This window comes from Poromitra crassiceps, assembly GCF_964638095.1.
Source record: "Poromitra crassiceps genome assembly, chromosome: 9".
Taxonomy (NCBI): Eukaryota; Metazoa; Chordata; class Actinopteri; order Beryciformes; family Melamphaidae; genus Poromitra; species Poromitra crassiceps.
The window spans coordinates 23,842,761-23,860,624 of NC_139630.1; the positions used below are offsets into that span (position 1 = coordinate 23,842,761).

General features: G+C 44.7%; 2 protein-coding genes across 3 annotated transcripts; one reads left to right on the top strand and one right to left on the bottom strand.

Annotated features, from left to right (window-relative positions):
• Positions 1-36: 36 nt before the first annotated feature.
• prpf39 (PRP39 pre-mRNA processing factor 39 homolog (yeast)) lies at positions 37-12,358 on the bottom strand. 2 transcript variants are annotated; one of them, XM_083643688.1, is made up of 15 exons: positions 12,219-12,358; positions 10,591-11,073; positions 9,812-10,242; positions 9,464-9,589; positions 9,067-9,185; positions 8,432-8,599; positions 7,494-7,683; positions 6,944-7,051; positions 6,636-6,800; positions 6,058-6,184; positions 5,267-5,535; positions 2,014-2,198; positions 1,833-1,907; positions 764-881; positions 37-565 (listed from the first exon to the last, which is right to left on the bottom strand). In XM_083643688.1, exons 1-15 carry the CDS (start codon positions 12,229-12,231, stop codon positions 476-478), a joined length of 2,667 nt encoding a protein of 888 aa, XP_083499814.1. In that variant the 5' UTR covers positions 12,232-12,358; the 3' UTR covers positions 37-475. The 2 variants fall into 2 exon arrangements, with proteins under 2 accessions (XP_083499814.1, XP_083499813.1); XM_083643687.1 differs by having other exon boundaries at positions 9,797-10,242.
• A 2,090-nt stretch (positions 12,359-14,448) lies between these two features.
• Positions 14,449-17,320, top strand: arf6a (ADP-ribosylation factor 6a). The gene is made up of 2 exons (XM_083643547.1): positions 14,449-14,582; positions 14,713-17,320. The coding sequence occupies exon 2, from the start codon at positions 15,472-15,474 to the stop codon at positions 15,997-15,999; it is 528 nt and encodes a 175-aa protein (XP_083499673.1). The 5' UTR covers positions 14,449-14,582; positions 14,713-15,471; the 3' UTR covers positions 16,000-17,320.
• The last annotated feature ends 544 nt before the right edge of the window (positions 17,321-17,864 follow it).

The following is a 17,864-nucleotide window of genomic DNA, read 5'->3' on the forward strand; positions in this document are numbered from 1 at the left end:
TCATATGATTAATTCAAAAGGGACACATCAGGATATCAATCTCTTTATTATGAAATTAAGTCAAAATAAAAAATGAGAAACTCTTTCATTTCCGTTTCTTTCCAGAAACAAAACAACCTTGAAATATTAAAAATCTTTGTTTGGAAAGCAGAAACAGGGGGTTCAGAGTTACATCCATAAATGCCTCCTTTACAATTCTAAATCTTCAACACAAACCATTTCCTCCAAGAGAGAGACCAAACTAAGTCATCCAACCTAAAAATGTAAAACTTATGAGCCTTCTTCACAGAGGGGAAATTAATTTGCCTTCACAAACATGCATTAAAGAACACAAAAGCAGCCAGTGTTGGAGATGATGAATGTAGCCATCAATACGACTGATCAAATAAGGAGGGTCTAACTCTAGACAGATCTAGGCAGGACATAAGAGGATGCTTTCTTCTGAGTCTCCTTCTTCAGGTGAAGATTCTCCACATCATGTAGGAGGAGGGGGGTAATATTGGTTATACCCGGCATATTGGTTGTACTGCCCCCAGCTGTTCTGTCCCCAGTTGCCGTATTGTTGCTGCAAAGGAGGAAAGAAAGAGAAAAGTTGACCAATTTATACTGGGCACATTACAGATTGTTGCTGTCTCTTGCACGATTCTGACAATCCATTTGAGTTCTAACTAATGCTTACTAGGAGGAATATGAAATGGTTGCCGCATCTGTTGAAAGTGAAGTATACCTGAAGTATGCCTGACTGTTCAGGTATAGGACTCACCTGGTACCAGTTGTAGTTGTACGCTGAGTTGTTGGCCTGCGCGTCTGGTGCCATCATGGTTCCTGAGCCTGAGGAACTGTCATCCACACGCTGCCTCTTGGAGTCGGGTTCCTGAGAGCTGCGGAGAGTTTCAAGTCAATCAAAACGTAATCAATCCCATTTAAACATAAAGAAGGAAGATCCTGGAGCACTCAATTCACTGGAATGTGATTTTAATAAGGTGCAGTGACTAACATTTCGACGCACAGCGTCTTCATCAGAGTCTAACCATGTGCAAGAGACTCCTTTTACATTCCCATTTAAACATATTCATGGTTCAAATCCAAAGCATGTACAACACACTGAATATTGAGATTAAACAATTAATTAGTAGTAGAGACTTCTTGAAAAATAAACAATTTTCATCAAATTGCTAACACTTTTGAGAAGATGCAAAGCTAGCTTGCACCATCCAGGAGCAACCGCTACAAGCTCTCCTTCCCCACCTCGATTGCACTTCTTAACAAACAGCCTGCTCTTCCCCCAGGCTGTAGTAACCCATAGTTTGCAGGTGGAGGCACTTTAAGTAGGAACGGTAATCTTAGCCCCATGTTTTACCTTCCCATTTTATTTATTTTACTTTTCATTTAATCTTATTTTAATGTTTTATTCTTTTATCCATTATCCCGCTGCTGGTTTTGTTTATTGTTGATTTTATATTCTTTTACCTACGGGTATGTTTGATTTAAACAAATTGTGCAATAGGGCTGTGCAATTACATGTCTCAGTTGGCATCTCCCCACTGTGTCTTAGTGCAATGCTGTGTCTATCCTGTTTGTGTTTACTTGTGTTTTTGTAATGACGGATGTGGCTATGCGCACTTTTTGCCCAAGACAAATTTCACTTCTGGGACAATAAAGTTTATCTCATCTCATCTCATCCACTGTAGCGTAATGAAGAACTACGGGACACATAAGTCAATCGGCTACCAAACTTATGCCTGACTGGCAAGTTAGGATTTATCATAAGTTGGTGTTCCCTGTTTTTCTGAACCTCTAGATCCCTCTTCCATTTTCCACAATTATCTTACCCATTCTCTGCTTTCCTCTTTGTTGGCTCGCTTTCTTTCTGCAGCTTCTGGTGTTCCTCATACGTGGTCACAAGCCTGCGGGATTGTAAAAGAATGAAAATGAATATCAAGCATGACAAAATGCTTTTGAAGTTATTTGTCCACATCTCCAGTCACTGTTAAGAGTAAACAAGGCACTCACACGTCGATGTCGCTGCCAAAGTCCTCCAGGAACTCAACCTTGCGCTGGGAGAAGAGGAGGCGAGACTCGAGAGGCAGCTGGCTGTTCAGGGCTCGGTCGAAACAAGCCAAGATCTCCTTCTCGTTCTGCTGCACGTCTCCGCTGTATTCCAGCTCAAGCAGATTCAGGTACAGTTTCGGACTCGTCTGGAAAACAAACAAAAACAAAACTTTCAATGTGTCGCTCACATTCAAAACCCATGGAATAAAGGAGAGTTGGGAAGGTGGTTCAATCCACTTTCTTTTGCTTTAAGATGATTTTTTGGGGCATTGTGCCTTTATTAGATATCGGACAGTAGGCAGACAGGAAAGGTGGACAGAGAGAGGGGATGACATGTGGCAAAGGAGTCGGACCACGGGCTGGCCACGCGAAGGACTACGCCTTTATGGTCCGCGTTCTACCAGGTGAGCCACCGGGATGCCCCGTTCAATCCACTTTCTACTCCCAATTTAAGTAATGTATTTTCTTCAAAAACTATTGTCCAAACTCACCGGTAGGGAGTGACTCAAGGAAAAGGTACAAACTCAGGTGGACGGCAAAAACACACTGATAAGAAGAGAGAACAAGCCAGCACACTAAAAGTCCCTTTCCAAGTTGAATCGCTCATCTGGGCAGCAGCAGCAACAAACGTTTTCAGCCCACAGGTCTTCTTCAGCGTTGACAACGCTGAGTTCAAAAACTATTGCCATGTGAACCTTCCCACCTCGTCCCCAGGTGGGAATCGAACCCACGATCTTCGAGCTGTGAGGCGATAGTGCTTACCACTGCACCACCGTACCTCCCTGCCATGTGAACTTTAACTTCAATTTATACTCAGTTCAATGCACTGAAGGTGAAATGACGAACATCCTAAAAATGAAATAAAAAAGGTACAGAGATATGCAAAAATCCATCACAATAACTCAATGCAGTTTCTCCACAGCTCCATTTTAAAGATCTTGGGCAGGAAATGTCATCTGTTCTTCCTGGATTTGATGCATTTCGTGATGAAACCTGATGTTGGGGAGCGGGACATAATACAGTGAGGGCTCTTTCAAAAGTCCAAACCAATAGGATATGAGTCTAACGTTGTGAGGCAGCTGGATTCGCGCAAGACCATGAGGTCACGGCCGTCGCAGATCTTGCAGATGCGGAACTTTTCTGTGCTCCAAAAGACAATTCTTCTCTGACAACAGGGAGTCACAGTAACATATACTGTATACATGTGATGTGAGTTATCTAGCTATGTAGCTACAAAAATACAATGAATGAACACCATATCAAACCAACTTTGGGGGAACGAAAATACTGCAGCACACAAAGCGGAAACACAGCCGGATCTGGGGCGGGTCTTAGAGAGGAGGACCGAGCACTGCCACGAATGGAAACCAGGCTCTTCTCCTTTGCTAGAGCCTGACAGCAAGCCTGTGATAGACAGATAATTAGTCCAATCACTTTATTTTTAAGTGTCTTAAACGTTTTTCCGAGCGACTCGTTCCCATATGGTTATGTGAAAACAAACTATCTGGCAGCGTCAGGTTAATATGAGCCACAGGGGCGGCTGTGGCTCAGGAGGTAGAGCGGGTCGTCCACTAATCAGAAGGTTGGTGGTTCGATCCCCGGCTCCTCCAGTCCGCATGTCGAAGTGTCCTTGGGCAAGACACTGAACCCCGAATTGCTCCCGATGGCTGTGTCTGCACCCTGCGTGGCAGCTGGCCGCCTTCGGTGTGTGTGAATGGGTGAATGTAGGCACATTGTAAAGCGCTTTGGATAAAAGCGCTATATAAATGCAGCCCATTTACCACAATATGCGTCTGGAAAAGAAAGGCAATTGTATTTGATGGGAGGGGTGCAGAGCGGCAGAATTGTTAAAAAAAAATCTGATGGTTTTATTGATTAGAATTTTATATTTACTAGCCATGGGTCGGTGTGATTTTTTTTTTAACCGGTTCGATATTATAAAATAAACCGTATCTAACCGGTATACCGAATTGTACCACTAGGTGTCGCACTTGACTAGCGCTCCTGAGTGGAGCCCATAAATCACTGTAGTGCGACTCCAGTTCACTTGGTGGCAATAATGCACCTCTAATAACACAAAAAGAAGAAGCAGAACGAACGGGGGTAACAAACGTTTCACCTGGTGGATCATATTAACCTCCATATAGTGTGTCAAAAGCATGGATTTAAATTCCTCCTTTTCCAGCTGTTTTGAAGGACACCATATATTATTTAACTGAGAGGACTAGCTTTCCTGTGCCATACCTGGCTTGTATCCAAGGTTCATCCTATTTACTGTCTGGAACAACAACAAACAACGTTTCCATTGCATGAGAAGCTGACGGGATAGAACGCTTGTTCCAGGTATTAGTCGGTTTCCCAAGTGTTTCTAGGTAAACAAAGTTATGGCTTGTGAATTTTTTTTGATTTTGATTGCTTAACTTGCACCAAAAATTTGCAAATGCTTTTATTTTATATTGTTGCTAAATGACCATGGTATAAGCGGGACAATCAACTCCTCGCTGTGCGTTAAACAATTTTAATGCCCTTTGAGGAAGCAACCAGCCTCCACCTGCGTCATCTGGTGGTTCTTCGCCTCCACATCCTGCATTCAAATCATTTAACACACACCTAGTCGTTGATTATCCCTTACATAACTAATAAACATTAGATTAATAATCACGTTGTCATGTTGCTTAACTGATGAAATACAAGTTGGATTTAGCCCTGTAACGTGTCGGCATAGGTTGCTGAGGCTGCCTATGTTTTAATTTGCATGTCAGTTCAGCCGGTTTGATAGTTCAGCCGGTTGGCATGGAATCAAGCCGGTTTAAGCTCGTACACCGGACAAACCGGAAATCGACCTATGCCTAATATTTACACTTACCAATGCAGCAGGTGGTCACCATTAAAGACGGTTTTGTATCACCATTAAAGACACCATTTTCCAAGAAGTAAAAGTAAGGAGTTCATTCCATGTGGATTTCCGCAAGTGACGGCTGTGGCTCAGGAGGTAGAGCGCATCGTCCACTAACCAGAAGGTCTGCATGTCGAAGTGTCCTTGGGCAAGACACCCAAATTTGCTCCCGACGGCTGTGCCAGCACCCTGCGTGGCAGCTGGTCGCCTTCGGTGTGTGAATGGGTGAATGTAGGCACATTGTAAAGCGCTTTGGATAAAAGCGCTACATAAACGCGGTCCATTTACCGTTTCAATATTCCACCAACCAGCTCTCACCTGGTCTTTCTCGATGGCATCCAGCAACACCTTCCTGGCCTTGCCTAGGCTCCTCTGCACTTTCAGCAGCTGCCTAGCCAACTTCACGGCGTAGAACGACGTCTCGGCGGCGTTCTTCGCCGACTCCATGGCCTCCCTCAGCAGAGCCTCCGCCTCCTCCAGGTTACCGTGGCGACGCTCCAGGCCGACCCGCCGAAGGCGCACCATGGCCAGAGCTGGGACCGTCTCCTCTAGGCTCTTCAGGACGCCGCGCGACTCCTCGACATTCCCTGAAGGAAACGGAAGAAATAACATCATGTTGACACTATTCCATTTTTTAAGCGCTGCCTCTGCAGGATTTTGTGCCTTTTTTTTTCCCCTCTCTCTTTGAAGGATACACACTTTGTTTCCACGGTAACTAGCTGCGGTACCTGCAAATAAGAGCAGACGTGGACACAAGTCTCAGGTACTTACCAGAAACTCCACACCACCACCGGCAATGTGCTCCGCTATTGACTCTGGTCAGATCAGAATATTAACCAAGACCGACATTTCCACCAGGACTCTATTCATTTTCATTCTGGTTGTTTTTGTAATAAACCGGAAGCTGCCCGTGTATCATGAAACCCTGCTCCTTCTTCATTGCGATTGGACGGCTCAACGGAAAAAAGCGGTTATCATCATCAAAGAGTTGAACTTTGGAAGATAGTTCATTCTTATATAAAAGACAGGAGTTCCCCCTCGTGCTCTCCTGGGTTCATTTGAGTGTGTTTCCGTTTGCATGTTGTTAATAACGGGAGTGTGTCACTCACCTTGCTGCTCCTCAAAGGCTGCCCACAGCAGGTGGATGGCTGGCTTCCTGGGCAAGTGGATGGTACACGCCTTCTTGTAGACATGTCTCACACCCTCAATGCTGTAGCCCTCTAGATATTTTGCATACTTGAGAGTGAAAAAGAGAAAGGGCGTTGGAAGAAGTGCAGGAGAGGGCATGGGAAGAGAAGAGAGGAGAAAGAGAAAGGCAAAAGAGAAGAGAGACATTTTAAACCAAAATTTTCAGTTGGCAGAAACAAGTGAATTTCTTCATTGACAAGATCGTTTTTAGAAATTTTCTGTGTAAACCCATCAGCACCTTCATGGAACCAATTAGATAAGTTTCTGTAAGGTAGTGGGGAGACGGAGAAGATGCAACGTAGTAGTTGGCAAATGCTGCAGTCAAATCTTGTGTGGCAAGCTGGCCATCCCCTAATACAACAGATACAGTCAAATATCAACGTTACACGCAAAGAGAGAGAGTGCAGGACGATTTACTGTGTCGATGTGATATCATCGTTGATGGGGGGGAAGTGCAAGGGGTCAGTGGGAGTGAGGGAGGGGTCAAAGGTCGGGTTACCTTAGTCCAGAACTCTTCGTAGAGCGCGCACGCGACGAGGCATCGTTCAAAGAGAACGACCACGCGCTCCGGAGTCCCGTTTTCGATCTCAAAGTCCAGGTATTCCTTCCAGTTGTTCAGCTGGGTCTTCTCCAGCGCTTTGACATGGAAGTATGGTCTCTTAATCTAAGGAAACAAATGATTTAATGTTAGAACAACCCTCTGTTTCGGTCAATAATTGTGTACCAGGTGCTCATGAATGAACAATTTTCATAATCAACGCATGAAAGGGCTAAACATCTTTGCGGTAGAGTCTTGATCACACGCACCCCTTCCTCAAAGGTCCAGCGCTTGCTGACTTCGTGTTCATTGTGGTTGAACACTTCTTGACGAGCCTCGATCACCTTGTGGCGCATATTCTCAATCTCCGTCACCCTCTATATTAGAACACAAACACAGCACATGGTCAACACCTTCATGGAACGCTTCGCCGTATAACACATTCTCCACTTGATGTAAAAACTGCAAGTCCTGCTGCCGAGGATTTACATCACCATGAGCTTTGCCAGAGACAAGAAGCCTGTGGAGGGGGGGCAGGTAGCTATGCACCCTGCGTGTCAGCCTTTGGGCCAGCTGTGTGGTGCAGGTGCTGGAGTCATTGGGCCCCGGTCGATCCCGACCCCAGTTTTAGCCGAGTCCCTGACTGGATGCCAACGTGAATCTCCTCGGGCATTCAGTGGCTTGGCTGCTGACGGAAAGACACCTCTTCAAACCTGAACAGATTTCCTTTCTTTCCCTTTCACGAGGCAAGTTCCTGCTAGACCCTGCTGGCAGTATTTTTGTCAACATTTCCCTCGTGCGGGATCGGGGAGCCGTTACCTTAGCGGGGTCCGGAAGGTCGTCGGTACCGGGCGGTAGCTCCTCCTCGGCAACAGGCGTCTCTTCGTCGTCGTCGTCGTCGCTAACTGTGGCCGCTATGCTAGCTTTGGAGAGCTCCACCCTCAGCTGAACAAACTCCTCCTCAGACAGGAAGTGTTTTGGGTTGCTGTTCTGCACGTGGTCTTTGAACCTGCCGAGATAAAAAAATTATAATAATAATAATAAGATGTACCGTTTCCAAGGGATCTCGTAATGCTCAGAACACTGCACCAAAGAAGAGCAATGTTGCAAATTGTGCTGTATTTTAAACAAGTGTTGTTCATGTCATGGTCATATCAAGGAGCCTAATTCAGTCCACATTAGGCCCGCAGACCTTTTGCGGAGATATCTCTTGAACCCAAATCTGAGAATATTTTTTACTGTTAGATAAGATCATGATTTTGTCGAGAATTCCATGACTATCTGTGTTGTAGGTGGAGAAATAACTGTGAAACTACCATCCAAACAGTAATTCTTCAACATTCTCTAATTGCACTAACATCTTGTAAATGAAATAATGCTCAAGTTCAATCAGTTTGCTTAGTTGGGACACCCTGGACCCTCCCCAAGGAAGAACCACTGGCTTTGAAGGAAAAAAGATAATAGGCAAAGCATTTGAGATGGACAAGTAAGTCCCTGGGACAGAAAAACAGTCCATCCCAGTCCCAATTCCATCTCTAATGTGGAGTGCCAAGAATAGAGGGACCGAGTTTTCATAAGACTAGGCCACTGATTTAGTCAGTGCGACAAAAAAACAAACAGAAATGTCTTCTAGTACAGAGGACATATACATGTCCGTAGAGTTAATTAATCACTAGGTGTAGGAGTTGAACAAATCAGACCCAAACATTCACGGTCCTCCTGAGCAGAATTGTAACGATCCCGTTCTTTCCTCTTACCTCTGGAAGTGCTGGGAATACAGCTGGGTCGGGATGCCCAGGATGCGGTCGTAGATGGCTGTGACATTCGCCAGCTTCTCCTGCTCCGTCTCCCAGTTGGCGTACGCCTCCCACAGACGGTCTGAGCGGAAGTCTGTGCCCGCCGCGAGCACTGCGTGTTCATAGGCACTAAAGGGCCGAAAAGAAAGTTTATGAATGAGTGACCCTCATGCAAATATAGCCTTCTCACGGGGGCCATTTTGTGTCGAAAAGGCAGGGTAAACACAGGTGCGAGCAAAACACTAACGAGGGTTTCCAACTTCCACGATTGGAATTTGGAAACCATCATTAGTGTTTTGCTCGCACCTGTGTTTACTCTGCCTTTTTGACACAAAATGGCCCCCGCGAAAAGGGTCCAGTGTCTTCGCTGTCTCTATAGCTCACCGCACCGTTGTTCACCAAATAGACGCATAAACTGTCGCCTCATTTGGTTTAAATTAATTCCTCTACACTGAAAATGAAATTTGAACTGTACACATACAAAAATAACCACACTGCTATTACATCTCTGCTGAGAAGAGTCAAATGAAATAACCACGGGAGAGAAGGGAGAGAGAGAGATGAAGTGCAGACAAAGTAAGAGTCTTTTCACTCACGCTCGTATGCGTCCCTCTGTCTCTGGATCAGTGGGGTCTGCGTTCTCTTTGATGAAAGTCAGGTAGTGCAGCCACAGGTCCACACTGAGAGGGATGGCCTGCAAGCCCCGTCTGTACACCTTTAGATGGGCGACAAATAAGCAAGGCTGTCAATGACTGGACCAATTTAATTCCATTCACAGGGGAATGACAATTCCACCAATGGCTGCACAGTTCGGATCGGTCCTGCAATACCATACCATACCACACCATGCCATGATATGAACAGAATAGGATGTAAAAAGTAGGAAATGAATGCAAGAAAAGCAAGAATCTCTAATGAAAGGACTGTATATGGGTGTGTCCAGAGAAAATACAAAACCCTGATGTATTATGAAATTGGGTTTCTCATATTTACCTCTTCTGCAACCTGTATGTTGCCATGCTTTTTCTCTATATCTGCATACTTCTTCCAGTAGCCATAGCAGTATGGATAGCGGAGGAAGAATACGTCAAATGCCTGTCTCACTTCTTCAAGAATATTCTGTGGAAAAAGTAACAAACGTAAGTTAAACACAGCATTTGCAACATAACTTTCAACATATTGACAATCATCTCTTCAAATCTAATAACTCTTAGCTTGTGTCACGACTCACTACTGTATGATTATATAAAAAAAAATGTAATTACACTTCTCTGGAACTTTAGAAAAGATACAAACTGGCCCTGGTCTAAATAAATCTAACGTTACCTGATCTTCTCTCACCTCTTGCTCCACATACTGCAGCAGGTAGACCCAACCGTTGAAGTCTTCTGGGTTCTCCTCGCACCCTTTAAAGAGCTTTTCAAACTCTGTGGGGGGCGGTGGCTCTGCAGGAACAGCAGGTTCTTCTTGTAGCGTCTCGTTGGATGCATCCTCCAGCTCCATGCCCTCCTTGGATGCATCCTCCAGCTCCATGCCCTCCTTGGATGCATCATCCAGCTCCATGCTGTCCTCTGTCGTCTGTGGTACGCCGTCCTCTGTCGTCTGTGGTACCCCGTCCTCTGTCGTCTGTGGTATGTCGTCCTCTGTTGTCTGTGGTATGTCGTCCTCTGTTGTCTGTGGTACGTCGTCCTCTGTTGTCTGTGGTATGTCGTCCCGTGTCATGTCGTCCTGTGTCATGTCGTCCTGTGTCATCTGTGGTGCCTGGGTCCCATCTGCGAGCAGCAAACAAAATGGGGTCAAGTGGAATCACAACAGCTGGAGCGTTCCAATGCAGACAAACTCATGGGACCGGCAGCCACAGCACCATCTAATTTTAGAGATTGATGTCAGGATTGTATGCTACTATTTGATGCTTCAAGATGATGTTTGGCTTGGCTATAGGATTTTTTTGAACAACTTTGACTACGTAGTAGAAAAAACGCTATTTTCTCAACTTTTTTTTTTAGTTTTTCAATATTTTCTAAAAAATGTCATTGCTTCACATTTATTCCAGCAGCAATTCAACTTGACCTAAAACATAATAGGCTATGGCATGCCTAGCAACCACTAACAATACCTACTCTGATCACCATGGGTGTGATGCTGTTCTGTAGCCGCTGGCTCTGCTGTCAGCTCCGCTGTCGTCTCCTGGCTCTGTCGTGGAGACTCCTGGGAGTTGGCTGTATGCTCAACAGATGGCTGCTCAGCCTCCTCTTCTGCGTTCTGTGGTGGCAGCGGTGGCTGCTCCTCTTGGAAGAGCTGTGCACTGGCAATCTGGAACTGCTCCACCGCCTTCTGCACGGCTCCCAGCTCGATGGAATTCACTTCCTCGTTCGGCTGTTGTTGCATCAGGGCATCCTGGGACACATCCGAGTCGTCCTCGGGCAAGATTGTGGTGAGAGTGTCAGGGGGAACCTGGTCCAGGGACCACTCAGCAGCATGGGCAAGAATGGGGAGGTCAGGAAGAAAGCCTTCCCCGGCGCCCTCCATGGCAGGGGAGTCCCCGCTGCTGGGGGAGTCTGTGTCCAGCATTCCCGTCATGGGCTCGTCTGAGAGGTGCAGGTCTGTGGAAAAAGAAAAAGAAAAGTTTGACCGTCAGGCTATTAAAATGTTGAATGTGATCATGTCATTGTATTAGATCTCTATTCCGGGATGCAAAGTCATGGAGAGTGAAAAAGATGAGATACCAGGGCAGACATAAAACCACTCGGAAATCCTCCTATTTTGGGATGAAAAAGGTGACTGTCACCTAAAGGTGACTAGTTTGCAGCCCTGTAATATTGAAAAGCACAATTTCACCAGAAATAATGATGACAATTCAAAAAACAATAGTAATATTTGAAGGGGGGAACTATTGATTAGACTTGCAAAAAGTTGTTAAAATGTATATATAAAGCGTACACACGCTTAAGTAGTCACAAAAGTATCAGGAGCCCATGGAGGAGGAGCACAGGACAGTTGGTGCAGGCAGGCAGACTTCTTCATACCTCAACAAGTAAACGTTTTCAGCTGCTCAAACCCATACTGCAATATCCAAACCGTATCAACCAAAAAAGGAAGCAGCAGCTGCTGCAACAAGATACTTCCTTGTTGCCTCAATTGCCAACGGATACCAAGCCAACTTTAGTGTAATTGCTAGCATTACCTAAAAATAACACGTCCCCGTGAGCAGTAACGTGATCGCCGTATACTAAACCAGAAATCAACTGATCAGTGATCGTTAAATCTAACGTTATTCGCGTACGAGTGTTTGCGGTGCGAGGTCACGTCGCAACCGCAACGTTGTTTGCACTCAAAGTTCAACCGGGATCGGCCTGACCTACACGTTCCAGTTGGTCGGTGAGTCGGTCTATTTCATGAGAAGCATGAAGCATCACGTTTACCTTATCTATGAACACACATGCAATTGTCTTAGCGCGTGATCTCATATCCGACAACGCCAACTAGCTAGTTATAATTTACAGGTAACCCGGACTTCTTTTATTTGTTATTTCACGCAAGCTCACTCGCACTTCCCCTCCGCGAACTATAACCAACACAGCTTATATCAGGAAGTCACGCTCTCGTTCCAGTAAATAGTCTGCACCAGTTGGTTCTCCATCTTGGCTAGCAGGCTAGCATTAGCCATTTCGCCCCCTACCGAATTTGCTAAAAATGTCGCTGCATTATACCAATTTTATTAACAAAGATAAATGTTTAAGTATCTTACCAGTATCGTCCATGAAATTTCGTTCAAACTAGTGTACAGTTATTTCAATTACTTTATTTTAACCAACAACGGCAAGCCGCGCTTCACCTCTCATTCTCAACAACTTGGAAGGAAGGAGGCAGGACTGGAGCATTACGAAGGGTTAGAGTGTGCGCATGCTCAGTGAAATGAGTGAAATGTCTACTGGGGGTGGAGGGATGTGTGTGTGTGTGTGTGTGTGTGTGTGTGTGTGTGTGTGTGTGTGTGTGTGTGTGTGTGTGTGTGTGTGTGTGTGTGTGTGTGTGTGTGTGTGTGTGTGTGAGCATAGACATATGTGTGTGAGTGTACTTTCAAACGTTAATTTGTTTCGTGGTCGACAAATGGAACGACTGCAACTTACTGTTAAAAGAAAGAAATTAAGGGAAAAGTATGTAGCTACATTTATTCTATGTGTATAATGTTTTAATAGCATTATTATTATTATTATTGATTATTATTGTTGTTATTATTATGTTTGAAGCGCCTAAATAAGATAAATATGGAAACACCTAGGATACCACCCCCCCCCCCACACACACACACACACACACACACACACACACGCACACACGCACGCACGCACGCACGCACGCACGCACACACACACACACACACACACACACACACACACACACACACACACACACACACACACACACCTACCACCACCACGTCATAGCCCAATCACACTCAAGGGAAATTAATTGAATGAATGAGAAGACAATCGAACAGGCTTTAGCCACAAACCCGTCCTGAATTTGTTTTACTCAAACCTGCAGTCCTGTTTCATATGTGCCCACGTGCCGCAGGGCCAGTTAAACACACGAAAGCTCAAATGGCGTCCGTTTGGTTAAATGGTAATGGACCGGTCTGCATTTCAGTTTTTTTGCAGCGCGCATGCCAAATGGCGTACTGCCTTCAGGTGCAGTCGGAAATATCAAGAGAGGGCGAGGTACCGAGGTGTGACTTTTCTTTTATCTTCTTTCGTTTATTTAAACTGTTTGTAGAAGTAGTTTGTTTAGCCTAGGCTCTATGTTATTCTTTGGTATGCTGAACTTCAAAATGGTATGCATTCTAGTTGTTCCTTTGGTGTTGAACAGACAACAGCTGTAACTATATTGGCCTATATTGTTACAAAAGATAAACTTTTGACTAAAAAATATTGTAAAATTCAAACATTGGTCTATGTCTGGTGCACATCTTCTCTTCATTCTGCCCCTTCAGCATAAAGTAAGCTATCGCTGTATTTAAAAATAATAAATAAATAAAACAATATAGCTTCCAAAAAACTATTGTTACATGCAGTGGTGGGCAGGCTTAACAGGCCTCCTCACTCATTTCATTCATTCAGAACTAACATTGCTCTATTGGAGCAGTAATTACACCGCAGTACTTGTTATAGGCTACTTTTCTGTTACCTCTATCAATCTGGGAAGCCATCGGTTAAACAGACTTTCGACTTCGAGAGATTACACCTCTAATAGTTTTTTTGTTTAACCGATGGCTTCCCAGATTGATAGAGGTGTAACAGAAAAGTAGCCTATAAAAAGTACTGCAGTGTAATTACTGCTCCAATAGAGCAATGTTAGTTCTGAATGAATGAAATGAGTGAGGAGGCCTGTTAAGCCTGTCCACCACTGCATGTAACAATAGTTTTTTGGTAGCTATATTGTTTTATTTATTTATTATTTTTAAATACAGCGATAGCTTACTTTAAGGGGCAGAATGAAGAGAAGATGTGCACCAGACATAGACCAGTTTGAATTTTACAATATTTTTTAGTCAAAAGTTTATCTTTTGTAACAATATAGGCCAATATAGTTACTTACAGCTGTTGTCTGTTCAACACCAAAGGGACAACTAGAATGCATACCAATTTGAACTATGAATGAAATGGGTTAGGGCCACGGCCACATGTCAAAATGTAGGCTACTAGATGGAGATTAAAATCAGAATTGAATTACTATAATTCTGAAATTCTTTAATCTCAGTATTACTCAAGTCTTTTTTCTTTCTTTCTTTCGTTTTTCACCTGTGGCCCTGAGCGGTTACAGTGAGTCAGACCATTTTGTAATTATTTCCCCTGGCTTCAAAAGCACTTGAACGCGCTTTTCGTCGGAAACATCACGCCCATCGCGGCGGAAATCGGGGCTTCCGAGGAGCACGTGAAGGCAGCACCAGAGCTGTGTAGAGGAAGTGGCGGCTGATCTGGGTCCGCACCTTTTCCGGTAACACAGTACCGCCACTGCTCTGACTTAACGGTTGCGGGGAGAGAGGAAGAGAGAGGGAGAGAGAGAACGCGGGGAGAAACAACCCGGGGACGGGGGGCGACTGGCGCAGACGCAGGTATCTATCGCGTTTTCTATCTAATGTGTTTTCTGGCTGATTTGACCGCCATAGAGGAGCTTTTCCGGCGATCTAAAGTTGTGCTCTGTACTAACACCCCTCCCTTTTCTGGACCGCTCTTGTGTCACAGGGGGAAGAGAAGAAAGTCGGATGAATCAATGACCTTTTGAACGCGCTACCTCTGGACGTCCCGGCGCAGACACGGCCCGGGAGTGAGTCAATTTGTTTTTTGTGAGAATGAGCGAGAGGAAACCACGGTGCTTGTGAATTCACGATCGGAATTGGCCCAGGGCAAGTGTGGACACCCGGCGGCAGCCAAGGAGGAAGTGGGAACTCGGGGCTTGGACAGGGCCTAATTTATACAGCGCGATCATAGTAGGCTCTTGTAAAAGAGCTTCTCTATCTCAAGTCCGCGGAAACCGTCAGGACTTTTGGGCAAAAACCGGGACTTGAAATTGGATTTTCACGGAAGGAAGTCTGCGCTCAGCGGCTAGTTTCGAAATAGGGTGAGCTGATATTTTGTTATGCAGTGGATTATGAAAATATATCCCCACCCGATTCTGCGAGGGCTACACGATTGCACTATTTGAGTCTATTGGGGCTTATTCACCTGCTCAGGTCACTTCATAATCTGAATAATTGTAACATTACGCAAACTAATTGTATCGCTCAGCCATACGACTGCACATAGGCCTACTTGTGACAGTCGCCGCCTTTTGAATATTGACGCTTGTGTCAGCCCACCACTGCTGTCACGTGGGTGGCTTCTGGCAGACACCGAGGTTGTAACTTGTCAACTGTAAAAAAAAAAAAAAAAAAAACTTTACTCTCATAAGAGACGTTTTATTTTTATTTTTTCTAAAAGAAATATTTATGCAAAGCCAACAAGATGGGGAAAATGTTCTCGAAGATCTTTGGCAACAAGGAGATGAGAATATTGATGCTTGGACTTGACGCTGCTGGCAAAACCACCATCCTCTACAAGCTGAAGCTGGGACAGTCGGTCACCACCATCCCGACTGTCGGCTTCAACGTGGAGACCGTCACCTACAAGAATGTGAAGTTCAACGTGTGGGACGTGGGAGGACAGGACAAGATCCGTCCCCTCTGGAGACATTACTACACGGGCACTCAGGGGCTCATTTTCGTGGTGGACTGTGCCGACAGGGACAGGATAGACGAGGCGAGGCAGGAGCTCCACCGGATCATCAACGACCGGGAGATGAGGGACGCCATCATCCTGATCTTTGCCAACAAACAAGACCTCCCCGATGCCATGAAACCCCACGAGATCCAGGAGAAGCTGGGCCTGACTCGCATCCGAGATAGGAATTGGTACGTTCAGCCCTCGTGTGCGACGACAGGGGATGGACTGTATGAGGGCCTGACCTGGCTTACCTCAAATTATAAATCCTAATGTTCCTCCCTTACCACCAGCATAGACTGTTCTGTGGGCTACAAGCTAAAAGAAGCGTGCAAACATGAGGGGGGGGAATGCAATCTGAAGCAATTAATATCAAAGCCTCTGTTGAGTATATATATATCAAAGAGGAGAAATTACATTATATTCTCTTTTTGTTTTGTTTTTCTTTTTTTTTGGGTAATCACGACTTCCCTATAACGCAGATTTTCTTTTAAACAAAAAGACAATTGTTTTGGCTGGCTTTCTTTTTTTAGTTTGCTTTGGTTCTGTAGAATTTCATACACATTCTGTATAATCAGTTCTGTTTAAATATGCAATAACCTTACTCTGAGCTCTTCTGCCAATTATTTTTTCTCTGTTCTTGTTCATTTTAGAGGGCTTTGGGGACAGGTTAGGGCAAACAACAATACAGTTATAGTTTTGCAGTTATAGACACACTGCCCCTACTCAGCTTTCATACAGTATTCTCCAAACGGATGGGAAAGTCCAAGTCTCATGTCTGTACCGGAAACTATTGCCTACATCAGCGTAACTTTCATGGCTCAGACTGCCACTGTATTTGTAAGAATGTGTTTTATGGACATGTTAGGACCTCACAAAGTACCGTTATCGTCATTGATTGTACACAATTACAGGGGACGATTGAGGGAAAGTGTGCGTACTTATTTCCTGTACAGTGATTTCATCCACAATGTCGACTGTTGCGGTTCGTTTGAAAGACACTATGCGGATGCTGGATATACAGACACTGTGATTGGATATATATTTTTGTTGTTTCAGTGTCGGAATCGATTAACCACCAATCGTAATGCCTCTTTTTGTTTCTTTTTCCAAGAGCTTCCATTTACAGTTGAGTATTTGTAGTTTCAGCTGCCTTCGGAGGGACCCGGGGTACAGGTGCCCCTAAAAGACAGGACTCTTACTATGGCAGAAAGTATTGTCCCCGCTGAGTCTGCACTATGGGAGGGGGGATTACCAACTAGCTGGCAGGGGAAACAAACAAAAAAAAACATGTCTGGCCTTTTTGACCAGTGTGCACAATCTGCACATTTGACACTCTCTGACTGACATTTGGACCCCAGCAAGTGTTTACTAAAGTCCCCCTACCCCCACCAAAACCCATAGGTGCTTCAGTAAAGGGACCTTCCTCCTTTTTTTTTTAACCATCTACATCTGCCTGTACACTTCAAGGTCACGCAGACAGTCAGACAAACCAACTATCTGTTGATCGATTATAGATACTTGCTTTGCTTTCTTTTTGTTCTTTTTTTTGTTTTGCTATGCTGATGGAATAATAAAAAAAGATATATCCAGATCAATATGGAAGTGAGGCTTTTTAATCAATAAAAGTTTTGCAGCCACGAGGTTGAAATACAGCTGTGCAAAAGTGCAGCTCGTGAAAGAGGAAGTGAGATTTTGGGCGTTTTTTTTTTGATAATGACAAAGAAAAAGTTGGTCGATTTGAAGTGTGAAGTCTGTTTGTGCCTGTTTCCTCTCTCTCTGCTCTCTGCTCTCGCATGTGTGAGTCACCGGCTGTGAATAAGTGATGAGATCTCTAGTTTCGAGGTAGTGATTGTCAGGTACGCCCACTTTGCCTAAGGTCGCAAAGTATGTCCGCTCGCTCGGGCGCCGTCTCTCCACATACAAAAACGCCTCGACATTTTCAGATAAAGCCAGCAAAATGGAGCCCCGCCCCTTTTTGTGAACGTCCAAGGTCTTTGATGACACATGTTGTTGTGACTCATGTGACTGTTTTGACTCGGGGGTAGTAATGTGGATTCAGAAACTTCATAGGAAGTTACAGATGACAGAGTGGGAGTGCCATATGGGTAATCGGTCACATACCACTGATGTCTGTT